Raw genomic sequence first — 24,159 nt, forward strand, 5'->3', positions numbered from 1 at the left:
CATCTCTGACAAAATTAATTGATAGACAAAACTTCATTTTTTAAAACTGTAACAGTTAAACACAAAATCAATATAAAATTCAACATGGATTAACAGACATGTGATATTTCATTTGAAATGATGAATTTCACTTTAAATTGTCGATGCCAGAAAGGTACCCCTCATGAAATTACAAGCAATGGCATCACTCCCTGCACAAATGTGGCACCATGTGAATCTCACAGCCCTTCCAACTCAGCCTCTGGTACATAGGATCTCACACTTTGCCCACTCAATGAATTTGGTTCTCGAGTGTCTTTCATTGTATTCTATCCAGGTTCCCTGGATATGGTTAACACATATAGGCAAAGTTCACAACTCACATGACAAGGGTCAGAGATGACTTCACAGTACTGGATCAGCTATCTTCTTATCAGTCTTACCTCCCAGCAATAGTTTTAGGGGTGGGCCTTTATATTGGGGGCGCAAGCAATTTTCCACCTCCGTATCCAGGCCCGTTTCCAGCCCCACAGAATCTTCAGAGTCGATGGGTCCGCCTCTATCATGAATCTGCCTCCCTGGTACAAAGATATGGTGGATTGACTCCTCCCCAATGGAGACAGGATCACTGAGTTGAGAAAATTCCCCAGTCCAAATACTTGTCTTGAAGAGTTCTGTGTCTGTTTGTTGCACCACAAACTGTACCTCAAATATCCCAATTATCTGCTATTTGTCCTTTCTGGTTAGCAAGCTCCCAACTGCATGAGAGCCCAGTCACAGCCCAGTTGATGGCTTTGCCTCTTATCTGAATCCTGTCTCCACAGCAACCTTAAGTCAAACTAATTTCTCAGAAGTCTAATGACCTCAGCCAGGAATTCCAATTACTCCTCTTTTCAGAACACTCTAGTTTCACTTTGGATTTAAAGGGATATCTCACAAATGCAAGTCTTTTTTGGCCAAGCACAGAGCTTGTCACTGTTTAACAATTTCAGTCCTTTGTTGAAAAGTATTTGAATTATGATCTCAGGGTTTCAGCAAGAAATAAAAGATGGTAGCAAAGCATCAGACCGTGAAGACATTGTCGAATCTCTCTGATAATGTGCAGCAAGTGACAAGGTTTGTCGCAGGGTCTAACATCATCCTTTGCAGCAACATCAGAGAGGGATTCCCAATAATACAGAGCAACATGGAACAAATGACGGTTGCAGAAATCTTTTCTTATGTTGTACAGATCTGGATGTCCCAATGTACAGGCCTTGACTTGTGGCTTTCATGCTTTGGCTGATAGAATGGAGAGAGCAATACCTACCAATTTCCAAGATCTCCAGTGCATCATTTTAAAAGGTTTACAGAATATTTGGTTCACTGTCTCCCAGAGATATTAGTAATCCCATAAAACCTCTTTTTCTGTAAGCCAGAGACAACCAATATGCTGATCTGAAACAATAACGGTAAGTGCTGGAAAAATTCAGCAGGTCTAACAGCATCTATAGAGAGAAAAAAAAAACAGAGTTAACGTTTCGAATCCTTATGGCTCTTCTTAATATGTTGATCTCATGGCTAATGGGAGAGCAAGGTACAGCTTCCAATATGTTTCCTCCCCTCAGGACCACAGCACTGGAGAGTTCTATGCTCATTCCCTCAGATGGCTTCACAGGTAGAAGGAAGTCATCAGACCAAGGTTGTGGAGATTCCAAAGGCAGAGATGCAGTCTATTACTGGTTCGTCCCAAGACATGAAAGAGGAAAAGTCTCCTCCATCCCATGTGGATCATAGTCGTAAAGAGCAGCTGTCCACATTTCAGATCGTAACCCCTCGGTTGGAATTTAGAAGAAGCATTGAAATAGGAATGAGGAAGTTTTGAAAAGTCACAACCCAGAGTGCACAGTGGTGCTCATAATTGATTTCCGTTGTAACATTCCAGAAACCATATAGTTTTTTGTTGTCAGAAATATGACTTTTTGATTTGTTGAAAACATAAAGTTACTCTGGATCTGATTTGACACCTTGCATGGCATTTTTATTTTAATGAGGAATGAGTGTTTGGACGGGTTACATATTTAACTTATGTGGAGCATCCTGGTTCTCACAGATATTTGATAGCTTTAATATGATTAGATATTACTAGAAGCTTCTTTCATAAGCTTGTCTTGCAGCTTTAACCAGAAACAGAATTGGACTAGCCATATAAAAACTGTGGCTACAAAAGCAGGTAAGAGGCTAGGAATCCTGCGATGAGTAACCCACCTCCTGCCTCCCCAAAGCCTGTCCACCATCTACAAGGCACAAGTCAGGAGTGTGATGGAATACTCTCCACTTGCCTGGATGAGTGCAGCTCCCACAACACTCAAGAAGCTTGACATCATCCAAACAAAGCAGCCCACTTGACTGGCACCACATCCACTAACATTCACTGCCTCCACCACTGACGTATAGTTAGCAGTAGTGTGTACAAGATGCACAGCAGGAATTCACCAAGTCTCCTTAGACAGCACCTTCCAAACCCATGACCACTACCATCTAGAAAGACAAGGGCAGCAGAAACATGGGAACACGACCACCTGGAAGTTCCCCTCCAAGTCACTCACCATCTTGACTTGGAAATATATCACCATTCCTTCACTATCACTGGGTCAAAACCCTGGCACTCCCTTCCTAACAGCACTGTGGGTGTTCTGACACCGTGTGGACTGCAGCAGTTCAAGAAGAAGCTCACCACCACATTCTCAAGGGCAACTAGGGATGGACAATAAATGCTGGCCCAGCCAGCAAAGCCCAAACCTTGTGAATGAATTAAAAAAAAAACATAGCTGTCTATGACCATAAGGTGTGCTCCTCATGTCTGAGTTGATAAGTCTTAGGAAGTTCAGCTCCTAAGTCTGTCTCCTCCTGGGAAATCTCACTTTACACAACTTTTTGAAGAGCAAAGTTGTGGAGCAAGTTATGCAAATTTGTGAAATAAAATTGGAATCATCTTAGACCTATGTAGGCACCTGACTCTCTTTTCCGTATGTAAATACCCAGTTGCTTTTAATTTGCGTGCTAATGCAAACCTTGTTGTAGCGTTCATCTAATTCATTGATCCTCCTTTTTGGTTTTTGGACAATAAAATATCCGGTTACTGAGAAAAACCTGATGGCTGAAAAATATTTTGAGTTGTGTTTTGAATAATTAAAATGATTCAGTTGTTGTTTCTATCTTTAATTTTTTTTATTATAGCTTCCTTAGACCATTCAGGATTAGTTATTTTCTTAACTCTTTGCAAGCTTCTTATTTGGAAATTTTTTAGTTGCTTATCTTTCTTTTGATTCATACCTTCCCTACTTCTTCAGTCCTGATTTTTGTTTTGTCAGAACAATCAGACAAAAGTGTGAAACAGAAAACATGTATGAGAACAAAAAATGTACATAGGTGCAGACTTTTAAAATATTATAAATACAGCAAATTGATTGTATACATTTACCAAAGATAATTTTTATTTTTTTACTTTTAATTGTAAAGTTACTGGAGCTTAAGCTGGAAGAACTCTACTATGAGCAGAATCCTCTTTTGGAAAAAAATCTTATTTTGTCAGCACAGCAGAATGAAGTTTTAACTCTCCAGGTAATTGTTAAATATTACTAGAGATATTTCTGACACACCGCAGCTGTGGGAGCAGTTCATACATCAGAGATCTAAAAGAAGTAAATCCAATAGCTGTTTATTTGTGCTTGAGCTACTTCATAGCTGGAACATTTCTTGAATGAATACTTTGATTTATACTGAGAGTATGCGATTCATGTGATCAGGTGACACAGCCTAACATAGCTCGACCTTAAATATTGTACAATAGCATTTCAGTTCAAGTTACATGATTGAGTCACAGAAGCCTGCATGGTATTGATCAAAAGAAAAAAATATGCTTATAAACAATATAGCAGACTTGTGCCTTGGGGAAGAATGGTGAACCACAATTTGGGAGAGCTCCATTTTCTTCATATAGTGTCATGGAATCTTTAATGGCTGCTTGAACTGCAAGACAGATGAGGCCTATGTTTAACACTTCCAAAGCATGGCATTGCAACAATACTGGACCAGCACAATACTACATTAGAGTTTCAGCCTAGATTACAAACTATATTTAATGAATTAGTGCATCTGATGCAAAGTTTTGCATGCCTAAAAACTTGTGCCCATGAAAATTAATAAAAATATCAGCAAGCTGCAAAGGTGAATTATAAACTGCTTTAGTAAATTAAGGAAAATGCAAATTCTGAAAATCTGAATAAAAATTAAAATAAAATGTTGGAAATACACTGCAGCTCTAAAGAGAACAGACAGGTTACATTTTTGGTGTGATGAATGTTTACAAATCATAATCTGTCCTTTCTCTTTACAGATGCTGACTGACCTGTGCATTTCCAACATAGTCTGTTGTAAAACACTTTCATGATTAATGTTGGTGAAGGCTGAACTTATTCACATATTTTGAATATTCATCTGGTTCCTGTTATATATGAAAATATTCGATAAAAGACATTTGAATTTTAATGTTAAAATAAAATTACAGACATTTGCAGCTACAGAATTCGATATATTGTGCTGTTAAATTTCTCAAACAGCAACCTTAAATTTAAGCAGTCAGTGTAGAACCTTACATTTTCTCTTTATAACTGAGTGATAAACAACATGGTTCTTCTGAATAGCTTTCATTGTGTTTATTGAAGGGATTCAGTTCAACTCCTGCTACAAATTAAACACATTTCCTGGAATCTGGAATTGTGTTTCTTGGTCTGCATTCAGAGAATGATTGAACTTTACTAGTTCACCTCAGTATCACACGCATAGATATCTTGTGCCTTAGTAACTTTGGATTGTTCCAGCATTGCACTCAGTTACCCAGAAAATGTTAGAAGAATTAAAACCCCTTGTAACTTGTGAGAATTATAATAAAAACAAAGACCACAACTCCCCCACCCCGACAGGACTCCCGTGACCCCCGATCCCCCCAGGGGAATTCCCCCCACAACATCCCCTGACCACCCCCGCCGTGGGATTCCTCCAACTATTATTTCCTCCAACAAGGCCTGACCACCCCCCCCATCACTGCCCTGACATGGCTGCCCCCTGACTTGGCCTGACCCCGCCATCCTGACCCAAACCCCCCATCTCCCACAAGCCCGAACCCTCCCCCGACCCAATCTGACCACCCCACCCACCAGACCTAACCAGACACCACCCCCCCCCACCTCAAATGCCCGGAGGCCCTATCCACTTCCTGGCCCAACTGGAGCATACTCTCCCCCCCCCCCCCCAACTTCCAAAACTGTGCCCCCAGAGGTCCTACCTCATCCCTACATCCCTACTTCCTCCAAGGTCTGATCCACGACCTCCAACAACCCGCTCCCCCACTTGTCCTTCTGATTTCAGCACCCCCACCGCAACACCCCCTCATTATCCAATTTGATTAGAGGAAAATCAATTTCAGAGTCCTGCACTTCTACCTCTTTCTCATCATCCACTATCACCAACACCTCTTTTTGTTCCTCTTCCCTGTCAAAGTACTTTCTAAGCATAATTACATTACATGCCCTCTTCTTTCTTCTGTCTGCAGTATTTATTAAATAATTTACTTCACTCAAATTCTTTTCAATCCTGTAAGGCCTACTAAATCTTGCATTTAATGAATCCTCTAGTACTGGTATAAAACTAATACTTTCTCTCCAGAAACAAAACTGCGAATTTTAGCCTTCTTATCTGCTTTCACTTTTGGCACATGCTGTGATTTTCCTGTTATTTGACATGTATAACAGGTTCTACAGAATTTGACTACATCCCTATGCAATCCTGGCCAAAAATAATACTCCTGTATCTTTTCCTAATTCCTAAATGTCCCCCCACAGGAATTTCATAAGCAATCCTCAGAATCTCATTTCTATTACCTAATGTGATAACAATCTGATGCACCTCCCTCCAGCTTTCTTTTGCTGAGATGTAATCTGATCGCCATTTTCTCATTAATATATTCCCTCGAAGATAATAACATTCTGGAATACATTTTGCTTCTGTTTCTGAATAAGCTTTCTGATATAAATGTTTTAATTGCAAATCATTTTTCTGTAACTCCACTAACCTCTTTGAGTTAAACACTTCAACTGAACTGTTCTGCATTCCTCCCTCCTGAATAATGTTATCAAATACAGTGCCATCTAATTGGATTTTGACACCTTCTTCTTGCCTTTGAACTACCTGCTTATCTTAAACAAAAACAGAATTACCTGGAAAAACTCAGCAGGTCTGGCAGCATCGGCGGAGAAGAAAAGAGTTGACGTTTCGAGTCCTCATGACCCTTCGACAGAACTTGCGTTTGAGTCCAAGAAAGAGTTGAAATATAAGCTGGTTTAAGGTGTGTGTGTGGGGGGCAGAGAGATAGAGAGACAAAGAGGTGGAGCGGGGGGGGCGGGGGTGTGGTTGTAGGGACAAACAAGCAGTGATAGAAGCAGCTCATCAAAAGATGTCAACGACAATAGTACAATAGAACACATAGGTGTTAAAATTAAAGTTGGTGATATTATCTAAACGAATGTGCTAATTAAGAATGGATGGTAGGGCACTCAAGGACCCGCTCCACCTCTTTGTCTCTCTATCTCTCCGCCCCCCACACACACACCTTAAACCAGCTTATATTTCAACTCTTTCTTGGACTCGAACGCAAGTTCTGTCGAAGGGTCATGAGGACTCGAAACGTCAACTCTTTTCTTCTCCGCCGATGCTGCCAGACCTGCTGAGTTTTTCCAGGTAATTCTGTTTTTGTTTTGGATTTCCAGCATCCGCAGTTTTTTTGTTTTTATACCTGCTTATCTTGTTTATTTTGTTCTTCCTGATGGGCCTTTGATCTTGTTATAGCACAATCAGGAAACAATCCAAGATGTCCCTTCTGTAACACTCCTGTTGAAAATAACTTTTACAGGCTGCTCAACTATCACAAGCATCACCCACATTTGCGATCCAGCTATATCATTACCCACAATAAATTGAACCCCTACAATGGGCAATTTTTCCACCACTCCAACTATAACCTCACCATTCTTCCATTTGCTCTTTAAATTTACCTTCCACAATGGAATAGATTTACCATCTCCATGAACCCTACTTATTAATGCCTTCTCCTGTAACACTCCCTCTGAACAGCAAATATCACTATCCCACAACATTGAGGATTGACTGGCCCCTGTGTCTCTTAAAATTTTAACATCTTTATAATATAAAAACAAAAATATAAAAACAAAAAACTGCAGATGCTGGAAATCCAAAACAAAAACAGAAATACCTGGAAAAACTCAGCAGGTCTGGCAGCATCGGCGGAGAAGAGCGAAGTTGACGTTTCGAGTCCTCATGACCCTTCATGAGGACTCGAAACATCAACTTTGCTCTTCTCCGCCGATGCTGCCAGACCTGCTGAGTTTTTCCAGGTATTTCTGTTTTTGTTTTTAACATCTTTACCTACTCCACCCTGTACACATGGAAAGACTTTCCCTTCACATACAAAATCTTTAAACATTTCTGCGGCCTTCTCCTCAGTATTCTCTTGAGTAAACTGTGAACACATTCTCACTTCTTTACCTTTCACTGATTCTCCTTGTTTCTTCTGTGCCAGAACCTTAGAACCCACAGTTCTTTTACTTCCAGAGCATTTCTGTACCCCAATAATTCCTACAGATTTTTCCTGCAATCTCCAACACACTGACTTCGTGTGCCCCACTTCATTACAATGAAAACACCTCAATTTCCGAATGTCACTTCTACTTCAGCACCTTTCTCTTTATTCTGAGAAAAAACTTCCTACGAGCTCCCAGCTACTCCTTCTCTTCCCTGACTACCTGCCTTCCTTTCACCTTCCCACTTTTTATCCTTTTCCAATTTGAAAGGGTGGCAGAAAAAAGGGTTAGTTAGCTCTATGAACTAACTCATAATCATCAGCTATCTCTGCTGTTTCTCTTACAGAATCAACCCTCTGTTCCTCCACATGAGTTCTCACTAACAAAGGGATTGAATCTTTGAATTCTTCCAAAAGAATTACTTCCCTAAGAGGTGCATATGTTGTCTTTATTTTTAATGCCTGTATCCATCGATCAAAATTACTTTGTTTTACTCTTTCAAACTCAATATCAGTTTGCCCAGGCTGTTTTCTCATATTCCTAAATTTCTACCTGTTTGCTTCAGGAACCACCTCAGATGCACTCAAAATAGCTTTTTTCACCACATCATAATTCACTTACATGACTTCTGAAAACGAAGCATATACCTCAAGCCCCCTACCTAATAACTTAGATTGTAATAATATCGTCCAGTTTTCATGTGGCCATTTCATCTGTTTAGCTAGTTTCTCAAATGAAATAAAGAATGCTTCAAAACAAAAACAAAAATAAAAATACCTGGAAAAACTCAGCAGATCTGACAGCATCTGTGGAGAGGAATATAGTTAACGTTTCGAGTCTGTATGACTCTTCAACATAACCATGGAAAAATAGAAGAGAGGTGAAATATAACCTCTTTTTAAGGGGGGGTGGGACAAGTAGAGCTGGATAGAGGGCCAGTGATAGGTGGAGATTGCCAAAAGATGTCATCGACAAAAGGATAAAGAGATGTTGACGGTGGTGATATTAGCTAAGAAATGTGCTAATAGGTGATATTAAGGGTAGAAAACAGGACGAGCAAGGTACAGATAGCCCTATTGGGGGTGGGGTGGGGGAAGGGATCGAAATAGGTTAAAAGGTAGAGATGGAACACATGGAAATAGGTGGGAAAAGAAAAATCTATATAAATTATTGGACAAAAGGGGGATCGGAAAGAGGGTGGGGATGGAGGAAAGAGTTCATGATCTAAAGTTGAGAACTCAATAATAAAGAATGCTTTAATATCTGTTTCCTTAAACTTTGGAAGAGCGTGTACAAATTTAAATATATCCCCACTGGAGATAAATATATCTGGAGATAAATCCTTCCTCACCTACTAGAGTCTCTTCTAACTGCAAACATTTTCAGTTGGAATTCTCTCTCTCATTCTCTTTTGTCCTTCTCCATCTGCACAATTTCTAATTCTCTTTTTAAAAACCATTTCTCTGTCCTTTGCTTCTAATTCAAGCTTTTTCATTTGCAGCTGAAGTCTCACTACTTCCAGCTGTGACTCACTAGTGTCAGGTTTCACTTCCAACTGTTAATGCTGTGCTATACTTTTAACTATATCAGATTTCCTAGCTCTTGCAGGTAACCCCAATTGTAACTTATCCGCCAACTCTGTTAACTTACTTTTGGTTATTTTCTCCAACCCACATCTCTTCTACTCCCAGACAAGTCTTAGCAATTGCCAAAGCCATCTTGCAGTCTCACCACTTCTAAAATACCTCACCAACTCCTGAATTCGAAGCGCCCCTCGTACTTGTAAGCTTTACGATCCACCAATTCCTAACCAATCAAGGAATTAGAAATATAATTTATCTTGGTGCAGCCCCCAATTATTATGACCCATGCAGTTGGTAAAGCGGAGTTATTTAAAAATCCCAGAGGGAAACTTTAAACAACTGTCATAATCATTTTAAGTGTTTTGTTTAAGTTTTGACTCTAAACTCAGGAATCAGACCACGAATTCTCGAGGCTTTACATTAACTAATTGAAACATTTTATTAATTTACACAGGTTAAAATATATGTAAACATTGCTACAAATTACTACGATCATAACTTTTAACAAATTCCCAAACTAATCTCCATTAAGGCAACAGCAACCCATTGATTTAACCAAAACACCAGGCAAAGCATTTTCACCTTATGAATTCAAAATGAGGTTCCTTTCACTGTGGAGCCAGTTGGAGGCTTGCAGCTGCCTTTTGATCTTACATTGCCTCGCCTGCACACCTGAAAACTGCTGAAGTTATACCTACCACCACTGATTGAATTCAAATTCTCATTGTCTCATCAGTCTCTTTGAACTTTACCCTTTAACAATGAAACCCCTTTCGTAGTACCAATTTTATTAGTATTATAAACATATGTATCTGTCAGTATCTATTAGGCATCGAGATTTCACCCCACTTCTTGAATGCTCTATTCAAAAAATACAAATGCATGCTATCTCTCTGTTGACATTTCAAACTAGTACATCAAAGCACCCAGAATAGCTGGCTTTAATCCAATTAAGACATACTCACAAACCAAGCCTCTGTTTTAAAAGGAAAAATATTTTCCAAAATATTATATACATTAATAGCTTCATGACACTCCCTCTATGCCAACTCATTACCCCATCAACCCTTCCATGTCCTGTCATAGCCCCCGTGCAAACTCATGTCACTTCCATGCCCAATCACCTGGTATGCACTCAGTATAGAACCGATGAACCTTATAGTAACACATGTGGAACTGGTTACAAGAAACGCCCATTCATAATTTACTTTAAAAAAAACCTGATGTTGCTGCAACCCTATAAAAATGTCAGTGAACCAGACTTTTGAAGTATCAATAACAGAAACTTGACACCTCTCTATCTTGTGCAAATAAACATTGAGCAATTGACAAGAGATCACAGAAAAAAACAGCTTATTATAACACCAGATACCTGCCAATCAAGCAAAGGTTTACCTTCTCTGCACCTGTGTCGTCAAAGATAATCCTTTCTATGAGAGCCTGGGCTCTCAGCCAAGCATGCATAATGAGGCTTGGCTCATAAGAGATAGTCTTGGAGAGTTGAAGCATCTGCAGTGCTGAACCTTCCACACCACCAAGTGCTCAGCATGCTTTTAGGGTGAAGTGGGGCGCACATACCCTCTAAAATGTATGCATTGGCCTTGTCAATTACCATTTTCACTTGGAATGCCAGTCTTGCCATCATCAATTGCCTCTCATGCTCTGACAATCTCTATGTCTATATGTCTATGGCTTCTTCTTCCTTGGGTCTTAATGAATGCATGAGGGGGGACCCTCTGACCAGTCTTGACCCTTGCTTGAGCATTATGTACGTGTTTCTTCTGCAAGGACATAAAAGAGAGAGAGAGGTAAGGCACTATTGTCCAGCATGGACTAGGTCAGTGTTTCCAGATCATTAGCAGCAGTGTGTTTTAGTAGTGGCATGTCCTCAGAGGCACTGAGGCTCCAAGCATCTCCGAGGGGTGATTGAGTGTCCTGGGCTTGTGCGTCCTGTGGCTCCTCAGCTGGCGTGAGTGGCGTAGGCTCTGAACCCAAGAGCCTGTCTGAATGCTTGGATATTGCACTCACCTTGCCAGAGTAAATTAGGTAATTGAACCTTTTTTCTACACTTTATCCACGTCCTCTGTATGACTTCTCTGTTATTTACTATTTCAGCAATCTGCAACCATGCCCCCTTGTCCACCATCAGGGAATATAATCTCCCTCCCCTCCCTCACAGTTTAGTCATGGCCCTCAGCTCAGCTTCTGAAAATCTGGGAGCCACCCTATTCCGGCTCCTCGGCTCCTACTTTGCTGAGACATCATGGCATTGGTTGTGATCATTTCAAAAGTCTTGAAATGACAGCTACAACTTGCCAATGTGCATTTAAATCTGACCTGCTCTGAAGGTAACTAACCTCCGTTTCCAGTTGGCCACTAATTGGCCAGCAAAGGAGGCCCCTGTACAATTAACCACACGTCTCTGCAAAACTACTTGAGACTTCCTATTTCAAATTGGGACACGTTTGTGACACAGATATGAACCTGCTTCCCAAATCCTGCTCTAGTATGAAGGGTTAACAGCTGGGATAGGCTAATGTATGATGAGGTAACACTGACATGTCAGTCAAATGTTAGACTCTTGACAGAAACAGGTTCGAACATCATGCTCAGTAGCAACATGCGTATTCTGTAACCTGTTTAGATATAATCCGAATAAACAAGTGTTAAGAAAATACCAGAGTATGAATACAGTTTGTCCAGTAACTACATACCACGCCTAGAGTCTACAGATAAGAAGAACCATCTCAGAAAACGGTGGCAGCAATGGAGACTTCAGTGTAAAGAATATATTGGTGTTATCGAAGGAACCACAGAGTGAAGGAAAACTTGATAGCAGCTCGTACTTACAAATCAACGGAAGGAGGAGGCAAACTGGAGAGCAGTAACGGTGACTATATATGGTGAATAGTATCTGCCTCTTCCTTGTCCATTTGACTGTTTTGAGGATCTGCAGAGAGGCCAACAGCAGGAGTTATGGAAAAGCCTTTTTCTCCAGTATTGAGCAGCATCAGGCTGTCACGCTAAAAAGCAAAAGCATCAAGTCAGTTCCTTTCTTTATATTTAGGTCCAGTAGCAGACAATGTTCTCCTGAGGCAGGGAGTGGAGGAGACCACTGTGGACTTTGAGACCATTCTTAAAGCCTTTGATACCTATTTTTGCCTGAAAGGAAACTTAGTTATAGAATGAGTATATTTTAATAAGAGGTCCCAACGACCTGGAAAACCAATTGAATTACTCCTAACCAACCCGTCCTGCTTAGCTGGTTCTTGCAGATATGGGGCGCTGAAGGACGAACTAATCCATGATTGTATTGTTGTGGGCCTCCAAGCTGAGAAACTTTCTGAATTTCTGCAGACCAAAGATGGCCTTACTTTAGATCAAGCAGTCCAGTATGTGATGCAAGCCGAGTTTAGAGAATTTAACTGGGCATGACACATGATTCAGTTGATGGGATAGGCTCACGGGCAACGGCCCCACCCATAAGAAAAACCGCCAAACCAAAACGCCACACAGGCAGTCCTTTTGAGATGCTTGTGTTGTGGCATGAAGAGCCAACATAGATGCCTGAACTGACCTCCGGGGGCGTGGAATGCTTCCAGTGTGGTAAAATTGGATATTTCAAGTGTTTCTGCAATCCAATAACTTTAATCAAGGTAGAAGACAAGAAAATATGTATGAAACACACTCCATCCAAGAAATGGGAAATCAAGGTAAAGATGAAATTACAGAGTTTCAAGAGGAAGTTAATAGTCTTAGTCCAGACTATTGGTCAGTTAAAGTACAAGTTACATGCTTCAATACCACCTTTAAAATTGATACCAGAGGTGCTGTTAACATACCAGCAAATGATCTAGGCTGGCTCCAGCCAACACCCTTTCATACATTAGCCATCAGATTGCAAGGTCCAGGTGGCATAGACCTTCCAACTAGAGGCAGGATTATTGCTCTTCTTCATTACAAGGGGTGACAGATCATTGATTCTTTCTACGTTATCCACAACCAATGCACATCCTTATTGAGTGGTGATGTTGGCATGCTTCTAGGAATCATAGAAAAAATAGATGATGCTCAGCTTTTGAACACCTCAAATGCCATTCATGGAACAATCTTCAAACTTTTATTTAGACCCAACCAGTAGAACTTCAGCCTAAAGCAGCTGAGGAAGTTTATATAATCAGCAGCAAGTTCCCTTCTTTCACAGAGATACATCCACTAGACCCCTACCAGAGATTGAAGTTATGAATCTCTTGACTCTTCTTGAAGTTAGGTCAGAGGTGGCGGAAACAGAAAGCATGCAGCAGATGGTGACCATCCACATGAAGACCTGCTGGACCTGAACTGACTCTTTCCAGAAGAAAGTGGTAAAGAAGAAGCTGTTGCAGCACTGAGTGATCTGTTGGAGGGTGAGGCCCCAGAGGTTGGTCCATCTTTCCAGTTAATCGGCACACCTTATGAAGTCTATCTTCTCATTTTTAAGGAGGCAGCTAGGCTTTTAGCAGCTGAACTCAATTCAGATCTTTGCTCCATTGAACCTACCAATGTGTTACCTAATCTATCTCTCATTGTCCATGATGAGTCTTCCAGAGAGGATGTCTTGCCTGATGCCATGTCAGAGTCCATGGAGGATCGCACTGCCAAAGAGCTGGTAGTTTCCAGGGGAGAAAGTCAAGTCAAACCCATACTTCAGTCCCAGCTGAAAGTCTTCTTCCTTCTAGAGCAGTACGTCAGCACAGACGCTGCAGAATTTTCAACTTCTGAAGCTGCAGAATCTTCTACACCAATCTTGTCCCTGAGTTAATTATCTACAGGAAATTCATCCCATTACAGGAGATGGCGCTGTCTTGTCTCCATATCCTCAGCAACTTTTTCTATTACTCATAGTGGAGCAGTCTTACACTGACAAAAGTGTGGCTCTCTTGCCACTGTTAACAGAAAAGAGACAGTCCTTATGAAATATCATCGGGAAATCATCTCTTCATCTTTTCCTGAAGAGCTTACAGGAATTTTGTTTTTTTTTCCTTTGTCGTTTATATTCATTGAAGCCTCAGATCTTCAATACCTTTTCAGACTTTGGTGCATCAGTGAATGATCTGGCTGTGACAATCTTCTCTGGAGTTGAAGATCATTCTTCTTCTGAAGGCCTTTCCCTGTGTGCTTCAAGAGAGCAACAAGTTCCTCAGAGAGTCCTGATTTCTTCTCTTCTAGTCCCAGAGAACCCAATTGTTGACACTCTTCAGTCTTGGACCAGTCTTTTGTTGAAAAGTCCTTGTCCTTGCAGTGAAGTCATCCTGAAACCTTGACTCTGCTTTCCAGCAATGCTACCAAATTGCTGTCCCATTCTGATTATGATGACATCCTCCACAACAAAGAAGAAATCCCTCATGTCTCCAAGACATCTTCCTTAAGGGCAGATAATACTGTGGGAGATTGAATCCCTCAGGGTGGTGACTCAGGGAGGGGGAAGAATAGGACTTTAGTGGAAGTTGTAAAAAAGGTTACAGCAGTGTTATGTAAATAGTTAAAGATATAGGGTGGAATCGTCCCAGATTTGCACTAATGGTGGCTCCTCACACAGTATGGCCTCAAACCTGCTGCATTAATTATGAATTCTCGGGAAACACGCGTTTCCATGGTGGGTGGGTTCTCATTCACCCACCATACCATCACCTCACTGCTTCAGCAAGCTGGGCACCATACTTAACTCTAGCCGGACACACACCTCTCAGTGCTTCCAGCCTACAACTGCTGCAAAGAAGACATGGCCCTGAAAGGCAAAAAGAATGAAGTCCCAGGTTCAATGATGCATACCACGATCGCCTTTTGGATGCAGTGGAGGCTCGCCATGATATCCTGTACCCCCACTCTGGCTGCAGGATGGGCAGCAACCTCACTAATGCGGCTTGGGAGGCTGTGGCAATGGTGGTCAGTGCCAACACCCTTCAAAAGGACAGCCACCCAGTTATGCAAGAGGATGAATGATCTCCTTCATTCTGCCAGGGTAAGTCACTCTTCTCATCACTCAACTGTCACACTCAAAACCTATCTCACATCCACAGGGCCCTCACTTACTGCCAGTTCAAGGGACATCACCATTCAGTCTCTCACACACACCTTCATTGTCTTCATCCCATTCATGGGCCACCTACCACATGTGCCAGGCATACTTATCATCTGGCCTGGCAGGCATCCTGCTTAAACTCTTTCCATCTCTATTCATGCAGAACAAGCTGGCACACAGCAAGAGGGAGAGGTTGCAGACTAGTGGAGGAATGCCTGAAATCAAGGGTTTAAAACAGAGCCATCCAGCCGGCCAGTGAGGATCTGGACCATTCCTGTGCTAACAGTGAGGTCGGCGGTGCTCTGCCAAGCGAGGATCTAGCAGTGCAACATCCATCAAACAAGCATGCTGTGACTGATGTGTCCTCTTTCACAGGCCACTGCCATGCACTAATTATCTCCCCTTGCTTCCGCAGGCACATCTGGGAAACAGCTGACAGAGTCCATGACCCAGGGCCTCCAGTCAAGCCACGAAAAAACCTCTGAAGAGGAATTTGGAGGCGCCCTCCTTGAAGTCCTATCACAGTGCTCACCCACGCCCTCCAACAGTGCAGAGACACACACTTCAGTGGACCTAACTTTACAATAGCCTTGGGATCACAATCTGGTGAGCCCATTGCACTGTCTGATCCACAGCAGGCGGCGGCAGGGACTTACTCAGGTGTCCGGCATTCAGAGGACTGCTGGAGGCCAGAAATTTGCTGAGTCCAAGTCGGATGGCAAACCTCAGGACTTGGTCATGTCACAGTTGCTGGATCTACAAAGGCAAGCAAGGGAACATCAGAAAGGGATGTCTGCTGCACTCCCCAAATTGCAGGACACGATGGAGCAGTCCGTCTGCCTTCATTCTGAGGTGATACCACTGGCATGCCAACGCACTGAGGTCAACACTGGTAGGATGGCGGCCACCATGGAGAACTTGGCCCAGGATGTCACTCCTGCATTGCTGTGCGGGCTCAACTCCATTGCTGATGCCATAGTTGGCCTCTAATACTGTACACAAGAGGGGTGCCAGGCAGTCCAATCTCACTCCAGCTACCCCTTCCCCACAAAGAGTCAGCTTTGGGCTCCCATAGGGAGGATCAGCAGGTGTATTCCCCAGGGCCATCCATCTAGGAAACTCCAGGAGTGCCCGGCCCATCCGAATCCCCTCTTCCTGTGACCACAGCAACTCCAGCTCCATAGGCCGAGGAGGGTGCCACTGCCTCACAGGATCCCGAAAGCAGGCTGGAGCCCTCCAGTTCTTGGCCCTCCGGAGGATGCCCTCCAAGATTATCACAGACAAGGCATTGCAGTCAGCAGGCTGCCTCCACCTCTGCTGTGGATAACTGGGGGTTACCAAGACCCCAGCAGGATTAGGAAATTTAAGAATATGTAGTTGCATAGTGTGGGCATGGGTTATAATCACTTGTACATACTGTTCACTATTGTCAATAAACTCCCAAGGACATGTATATAAAAACAAAAAACTGCGGATGCTGGAAATCCAAAACAAAAACAGAATTACCTGGAAAAACTCAGCAGGTCTGGCAGCATCAGCGGAGAAGAAAAGAGTTGATGTTTCGAGTCCTCATGACCCTTTGACAGAACGGATCTGTTGAAGGGTCATGAGGACTCGAAACGTCAATTCTTTTCTTCTCCGCCGATGCTGCCAGACCTGCTGAGTTTTTCCAGGTAATTCTGTTTTTGTTTCCCAAGGACATCTCCCTGTTCTGATGAGCAGTGTTCGTATCACTCAGATGTGAAACCTTTCTGCACAAGATAAAGGCAGCTGTCTCAATCCAGGGCCTCTTTCCTGTGCTTTGTGCAACCTTCCGGCCAAAGTGATGGTCCAGCCTCATGCTCCCCAGACACATCAGTGATACCTGCTCCTCAGCGGTGCTGGTCATTGCTGCCAGAATGTCGTGAGCAGGCGTCACAGAGTTACGTCATTCTCTCTATGTGCTCTCAGCTACTTTAAGGTGGGGCTGGCCTGCATCTCCTCAGCATCTGTGACCAGTGATGCTGTGCTCCTGAAGCGCTCAGGTGCTGAAGGCAGACAAAGGATCAGAAGCTTTTAAAGTTTCATGGTTGCGTCTCTATGATATGATCCAGATCACAGAGCACAAGCGAGCTGTCCTCAGCCAGAGAGGAGTCAGACTTTGTCAGAGGCCATGTGAAGATCTATGAAGTGTCCTCACTGCATGTCATCATAACCCTTCACAAATCTAGCAGCTATGAGGGCCTCTTGAGTGCACCTTCCTCATCTGGCCAATGCAAGGGCCTCATCCCCTTCATCGTCACCTTTGAGGACCTCCTCACCCTCATCCTGGTCAGCATCCTCCTCACTGGAGGAGACCTACAGCTCCTCCATCCCTCCTCAGCCAGTTTCTCTCCCTGTTGGAGCGCCGGGTTGCAAAGGGCACAGCAGGCGACAACGATGCGTGACACCCTCTGTGGTCTATATTGCAAGGCTCCACCAGACCAGTCCAGGCACTGGAACTTCATTTTCAGCATCTTGATGGTCTACTCCACCAAGTTGTGGGTTGCAGCATGAGCGTCATCATACCTCCTCTCTGCTGCAGCCTGAGGCTGCTGCACGGATGTCATTGGCCACATCCTCTGCGAGTAGCCCCTGTGCTCGAGGAAACAGCCCTGCAGCTTCTGTGTACCCTGGAAGACTTCAGGAATTTGTGACCAACTGAGAATGCAGCAGTCGTGCACAGTCCCTGGAAACTTTGCGTAGTCCTGCAGGATGTGTTTGTGGTGGTTACACACCAGCTGCGCATTCAGCGATTGGAATACCTTGCAGTTGACATAGCTGACCATGTGTTGCGATGGAGATCTGAGCGTGAGTGCAGTCGATGGCATCCTGCATCCCTGTGGAAAACCCAAGATCTGGCAAATCCAATCGCTCTTGCAACCTGGCTGTCCTGGTCCCGGGCGAAAAGCACAAAGCGTGTGCCCTCGTGAAGATGGCATCCATGACCTCATGGAAGCACTTGTGGGTGGAGGCTTGCAAATATCCCACAAGGGTCACCTGTGGAGCCCTGAAAGGAGCCATTGGCGTAGAAATTGAGCACTGCAGTCACTTTCATGGCCATTGGCAATGGATGCTCTTCATGTCCCTATGGTGCCAAATCCTGCAGTAGTTGGCATATGTGACCAACCAAGTCCTGAGACATGCACAGCTTTTGGTGACCCTGGTTCTCGGTCATCTGCAGGATTAAAAGGCATCTGTAGACCCTGGGGTCTAGCTAGGCGCCAACCAGCAACGGCTTGCTGTGGCTCTTTGGCGGAATGTGCAGGAGCCCCAGCCACCCTTTCTTATTCAGCGTGCTGCTCCTCCCTCAGCACAGCCAGATGCCTCAGTTGCTCTCTTCCCAGTCGTCTTCGCTCTCTGTAAGCCTCGAGGCATACAGCTAGGTTATCAGGCTCTGTGATCCTGATGCACTCCTTCTGCAGGATGAAGGAGAGAGATGTGTTGGTTAGCATGAGTGTAGTAAAAAATCTTTCTTGGTAAAGTCTGAAGGCCCCTTAATGCATCCTGGAGAGTGCTGGCGACCAGTTGGATGGGCAGAGATTAGTGCGCTGCATTGCTGCCTGAAACCCCACCCACATCCACCTCATTCCACTTGATTGATTGGCGTCAGCTTTGCTCATTGAACTGCATGCTGTGCTCTCAGCTCAGACACAGACATTCTCCTAACCCACACTGCAAGGTTGCGCTGTTAGCTTGAACCATGGGGAAGATGGGTCCACACCAGGATGATGACATTGCAAGGGGCTGTGAGTGCCTCCACCAGTGACTGCTCCATGGTCAGCTTTAGCAAGGAGATTGTACAATGTGCCCAGTCATCCAACTGTTCTGCAGTCCACTAAAATGTTCATTAGTTCGCAGGCTGTGTGCGAGGGGTGAAAAGCTCTGGAGCACTTGGTGGCACTTTGATGCCTTTGCGTTGCTTGAGTGGGCAGAGAAGCTAAAGGCATGACTCCATTCATATCAATGTAGTTGCACCCAAACTGCCTCAGCTGCACAGGAATGGTCACTTTGTACAAGGTTTCCGTAATGCGTGGCTGCTTCCCTTGCCTGCCCCCAAGTCGCTTCAACGACAGGGCAGCCCTTGCCCCCCCCACCCCCCTCAACGCATCTCAACCACAGGGTAGCCTTTGCCTCTCACCCCAATGCACCTTAACCACAGGGCAGCCCTTGCAGCCCCCCCAACGCACCTCAAGTCCAACAGGCGAACGCTCCACAACGTTAACGTGTACTCACCTCCAAGGTCCCCTCAAAATGCAGCCCGCCAACTACACGCCTTTTATATGCTGTTGTGAAAAACGTTGGCATGTAGTCATGTGGGCACGGACAATTCCACCCATAGTTTCATATTGTTGTTGAAAATTGGATAGTATACTTGGTTCAGAGATAGGATATGCTAATGTATGATGTACATGATGATGTATCACTGACATCAGTCAGTTATGTGCTAGACACTTGGGAAAGAGGTTCAAACAATATGCTCAGGAACAATATGCCCACCCTGTAACTTGTTTTGATGTCATACTAATAAACAAGCATTAGGAAAGTACCAGAATATGACTACTGTTAGGAACTAGAGATAGTTTTGTGTAAGTTATATGTGTATGTTAGGAATAAACTATAGCTTTAAGTTTAAGTTTAATTTATTTTTTATTTGTGAATTAAAAGGGTAGAACTTGGGTCTAGTTTCATTTAGAGTTTTCTCTCTGAGATGGAGTCAGAAAGATGGAAGCCTTGTTTGTATACCTGTGGGGGAAGTGTTGGCATAGTAGACCCAGGTTCTACGCTTTTAATTCACAAATAAAAAATAAATTAAACTTAAACTTAAAGCTATAGCTTATTCCTAACATACACATATACACATGTAACTTACATAAAACTATCTCTAGTTCCTAACAGCCATTGTCTCTGGACTGGTTATCTAGAGACCCACGCCTTTTATACAAATGTAAAAAGCAAGAGGGTAGCCAGGGAAAGGGTGGGCCCACTCAGGGACAGAAGTGGGAATCTGTGTGTAGAGCCAGAAGAAATGGGAGAGATACTAATAGGAATACTTCTCATCAGTATTCACCAAAGAGAAAGACTTAGCAGTCGATTTATCTAGGGAAGAGTGTGTAGATAGCCTGGATCATGCTGAGATCAAAAAAGAGGAAGTGTTAGGCGTCTTGAAGAATATTAAGGTGGATAAGTCCCCAGGGCCAAATAGGATCTACCCCAGAGTACTGAGGGAGGCAAGGGAGGAGACTGCTGGGGCCTTGACAGAAATCTTTGTATCCTCACTGGCTACGGGTGAGGTCCCAGAGGACTGGAGAATGGCCAACATTGTTCCATTGTTTAAGAAGGGTAGCAGGGATAATCCAGAAAATGACAGGCCGGTCGGCCTTACGACAGTGGTAGGAAATTATTGGAGAAGATTCTTCGTGACAGGATTTACTATCATTTGGAAGCAAACGGGCATATTAGTGAGAGGCAGCATGGTTTTGTGAAGGGGAGGTCGTGTCTCACTAACTTGGTCGAGTTTTTCGAGGAAGTGACAAAGATGATCAACGATGGAAGGGCAGTGGATGTTATATACATGGATTTCAGTAAGGCCTTTGACAAGGCCCTCATGGCAGACTGGTACAGAAAGTAAAGTCGCACGGGATCAGAGGTGAGCTGGCAAGTTGGATACAGAATTGGCTTGGTCATAGAAGACAGAGAGTAGCAGTGGAAGTGTGCTTTTCTGAATAGAGAGCTGTGACTAGTGGAGTTCCGCACGGATCAGTGCTGGGACCTTTGCCGTTTGTAGTATACATAAATGATTTGGAGGAAAATGTAACTGGGCTAATTGGTAAGTCTGCAGACGACACTAAAGTTGGAGGAGTTGCCAATAATGAAGAGGATTGTCAAAGGATACAATGGGGTATAGATCGGTTGGAGGCTTGGGCGGAGAAATGGCAGATGGAGTTTAATCCAGATCAATGCGAGGTAATGCATTTTGGAAGGTCTAATACAGGCAGGAATTATACAGTAAATGGCAGAACTCTTAAGTGCATTGACGGGCTGAGGGATCTGGGTGTACAGGTCCACAGGTCACTGAAAGGTGGATAAGGTAGTCAGGAAGGCACATGGCCTGCTTGACTTCATTGGCGGGGGTATTGAGTATAAAAGCTGAGAAGTCATGCTGCAGCTGTATAGAACCTTGGTTAGGCCACACTTGGAATATTGCGTGCAATTCTTGTCGCCACATTACCAGAGGATATGGAGGAATTGGAGAGGGTGCAGAGGAGGTTTACCAGGATGTTGCCTGGTTTGGAGGTTATTAGCTATGAGGAGAGGTTGGAGAAATTCAGATTGTTCTCACTAGAGCGACGGAGATTGAGGGTGACTTGATAGAAGTTTACAAAATTATGAGTAGCATGGACAGAGTAGATAGTCAGAAGTTTTTTCCCAGGGTGGAAGAGTCAATTACTAGGGGACATAGATTTAAGGTGAGAGGAGAAAACTATAGAGGAGATGTGTGGGGCAAGTTTTTTACACAGAGGGTAGTGGGTGTCTGGAATTCGCTGCCAGAGGAGGTGGTGGAAGCAGGTACGATAGTGGTGTTTAAGAGGCAGCTTGACAAATACATGAATATGATAGGAATAGAGGGATATGGACCCCGGAAGTGCAAAATGTTTTAGTTGACGGGCAATATGATTGGCGCAGGCTTGGAGGGCCGAAGGGCCTGTTCCTGTGCTGTACTTTTCTTTGTTCTTTGTAATGTTCTGGACACTCTGGTTCAAATATCTGGAATTTAAAGTCTAATGATCACCATGAAACCATTGTTGATTGTCGTAAAAATCCATCTGGTTCACTAATGTTCTTTAGGGGAAATCTGCTATCCTCACCTGGCCTGGCCGACATGTGACTCCAGACTCATAGCATTGTGATTGACTTAAAAATGCCTTCTGACCAAGGGCAATTAGGGATGGACAATAAATGCTGGCCCAGCCAGTGACACCCACATCCCATGATTGAATTTTTAAAAAATTCTAATGACGTTTTATGAGAAGTTTGATGAGGTCTATGAAGAAGTTTTATGAGACGAACAAAGTAGGAAAAACTGTGCTGTTGCCCACAGAGAAATGTAGTTTGATTTCAGCTAGTAGGAAGCTACAGGGAACAGGTCACAAAGAAAAGAAGAAAGTCCTAAAAACCAGGGAATTGGGTAGAAGATGGTCCTAGGACGACATTGAAGTCAAGAGAAAAGAACAGAAGACTGAACCAGTCCTGTTCAATGAAGTTAAAGTAAGCAGTAGAGGACAAGGCTCCGAATTAAAAAGAGAAAGCTGTGGGGAGCAGAATCAAGGTAAAGCTAGCTTGCGAGAAGCCAGAAGATCCAAGGAGACAGCCAAAAGTGGATGACTCATTACTATGGGCCTGTGAAGCAGTGGTGAACATGGCTAAGTATCTGAGAGTTCGTGGAAGGCGAAGTTTGACTGAACATGAGGACCAGGGGAGAGGAAAATCAGAAGGAGATGTTGAAACCCTGGAGGTGGATTCTTGTTTAAGATGTCCAAGTGAAAGCATAGCTTGGGAGAAAATTGCAAGGTGAGTTCTTGGAGCATGGAGATTGGAAGTCATCATGTGAAAGACGGAATTCAGTGAGACTGGTTGGCTCATGATGCAACAAGTGTCTGGGGGGATTTGATAAGAAATACATAACGATCTGCTTTGTGTGGCCTCCGTCACTTGGTTTCAGAGTGTGGCTGTCCAGCCACTGGGCACCTATTGATTTACATGGACTGTATACTTACTGTGAACATTAGTGTATAAGATTGATTTTTTAAACTTGTGTTATCCTTATGAACTTGCATAAGCCTGTAAAGGTATTCTTGTGGGTGAAAGGGCAGTGTAACATGGTTCTTTTTTTTGGTGAATAAATGTTTTATTGTTTTGTTAAGAGTTCATCTGACTCTGTTCAGTAGCCACTCTCAAAGTTTCTAAACAAGAAATAAAAGTTAAGGTCTATCAAGCCATGTTCCACACTGGGATCTGACTTGTCCAGTCTTAACATCAGCTGGGATCATAACACTATAGTCTGTCCAGTAACTATGTACTATGCCTAGAGCCCACACATACGAGTCCTCAGAGCAGCCGCCTCCTGAACCAAAATCGAGTCCTAGTTCTTTGGTGAGTGACAAGTGAAGTTGCTGAATGAACCTGCATGGTCCTCAAATTTGGAAAATGGGCATTACATCAGTCGGTAGGGCAATATGGCGTCTGGATATTACAGCTTCCGTTGGACAATAGCAGATAACCTCACAAGTATCCTTCTCAGGCCATGCCAGACCTGGCTTGCAACACACCACACAGCCCCAGAAGGGCATTTGACTTTGTGATCTGAATTTTGCTCCAATATATTTAGGTCAGAGAAGGACTCAATATAATTGTTATGTTTTAACTTTGGGTCGCTTTGCTCGCGAACCAGTTTTACACTTATCTGTCAGCAGGTGAGTCAATTACAATATGCTGCAGACACAGAGACCAATATGAAATGAAGCACATACTATTTATTTGCACAAACAACAGAGCACGAACATGATGTGTGCTTCTCCAGCCAGACCCTAGACTAACATTACATGGTAGCCCTAGCAGATTGGCCATGTGACTATAAGGCCCAATAGCTGTGTAACACCACAACTATTGGGCCTAATAGTCACATGGCCAATCTGCTCACAGTCTCTTAAAGGTGTATTACACGTCAGATTACCACATCCCTCCCTGTTTACTTGAAAGTACATTTTACAATATATTAACTATTTATAAAAATGAACTATTTACAAATTTAGTCTCACAGGAGGTTTTTTCAAACGTGTCAACCGTTGGCGTTCTACAACTTTGGTTGTTTTATCTGAGG

General features: G+C 43.4%; 1 protein-coding gene across 4 annotated transcripts in view; it reads left to right on the plus strand.

Moving 5' to 3' along the window:
• The window catches only part of lrrc69 (leucine rich repeat containing 69), a 97,733-nt gene that overhangs the window by 56,981 nt on the left and 16,593 nt on the right, over positions 1-24,159 (plus strand). For 2 of the 4 annotated variants that reach the window (XM_041189117.1, XM_041189116.1), the window contains exon 6: positions 3,481-3,582. The exons of the other annotated variants lie outside the window; for them this stretch is intronic. In XM_041189117.1, the coding sequence (XP_041045051.1) occupies positions 3,481-3,582 (102 nt within the window). The remainder of the gene's footprint in view (positions 1-3,480; positions 3,583-24,159) is intronic. 4 annotated transcript variants of the gene reach the window in all.

The sequence above is a fragment of the Carcharodon carcharias genome, chromosome 6 (assembly GCF_017639515.1).
Source record: "Carcharodon carcharias isolate sCarCar2 chromosome 6, sCarCar2.pri, whole genome shotgun sequence".
In the NCBI taxonomy this organism is placed as follows: domain Eukaryota; kingdom Metazoa; phylum Chordata; class Chondrichthyes; order Lamniformes; family Lamnidae; genus Carcharodon; species Carcharodon carcharias.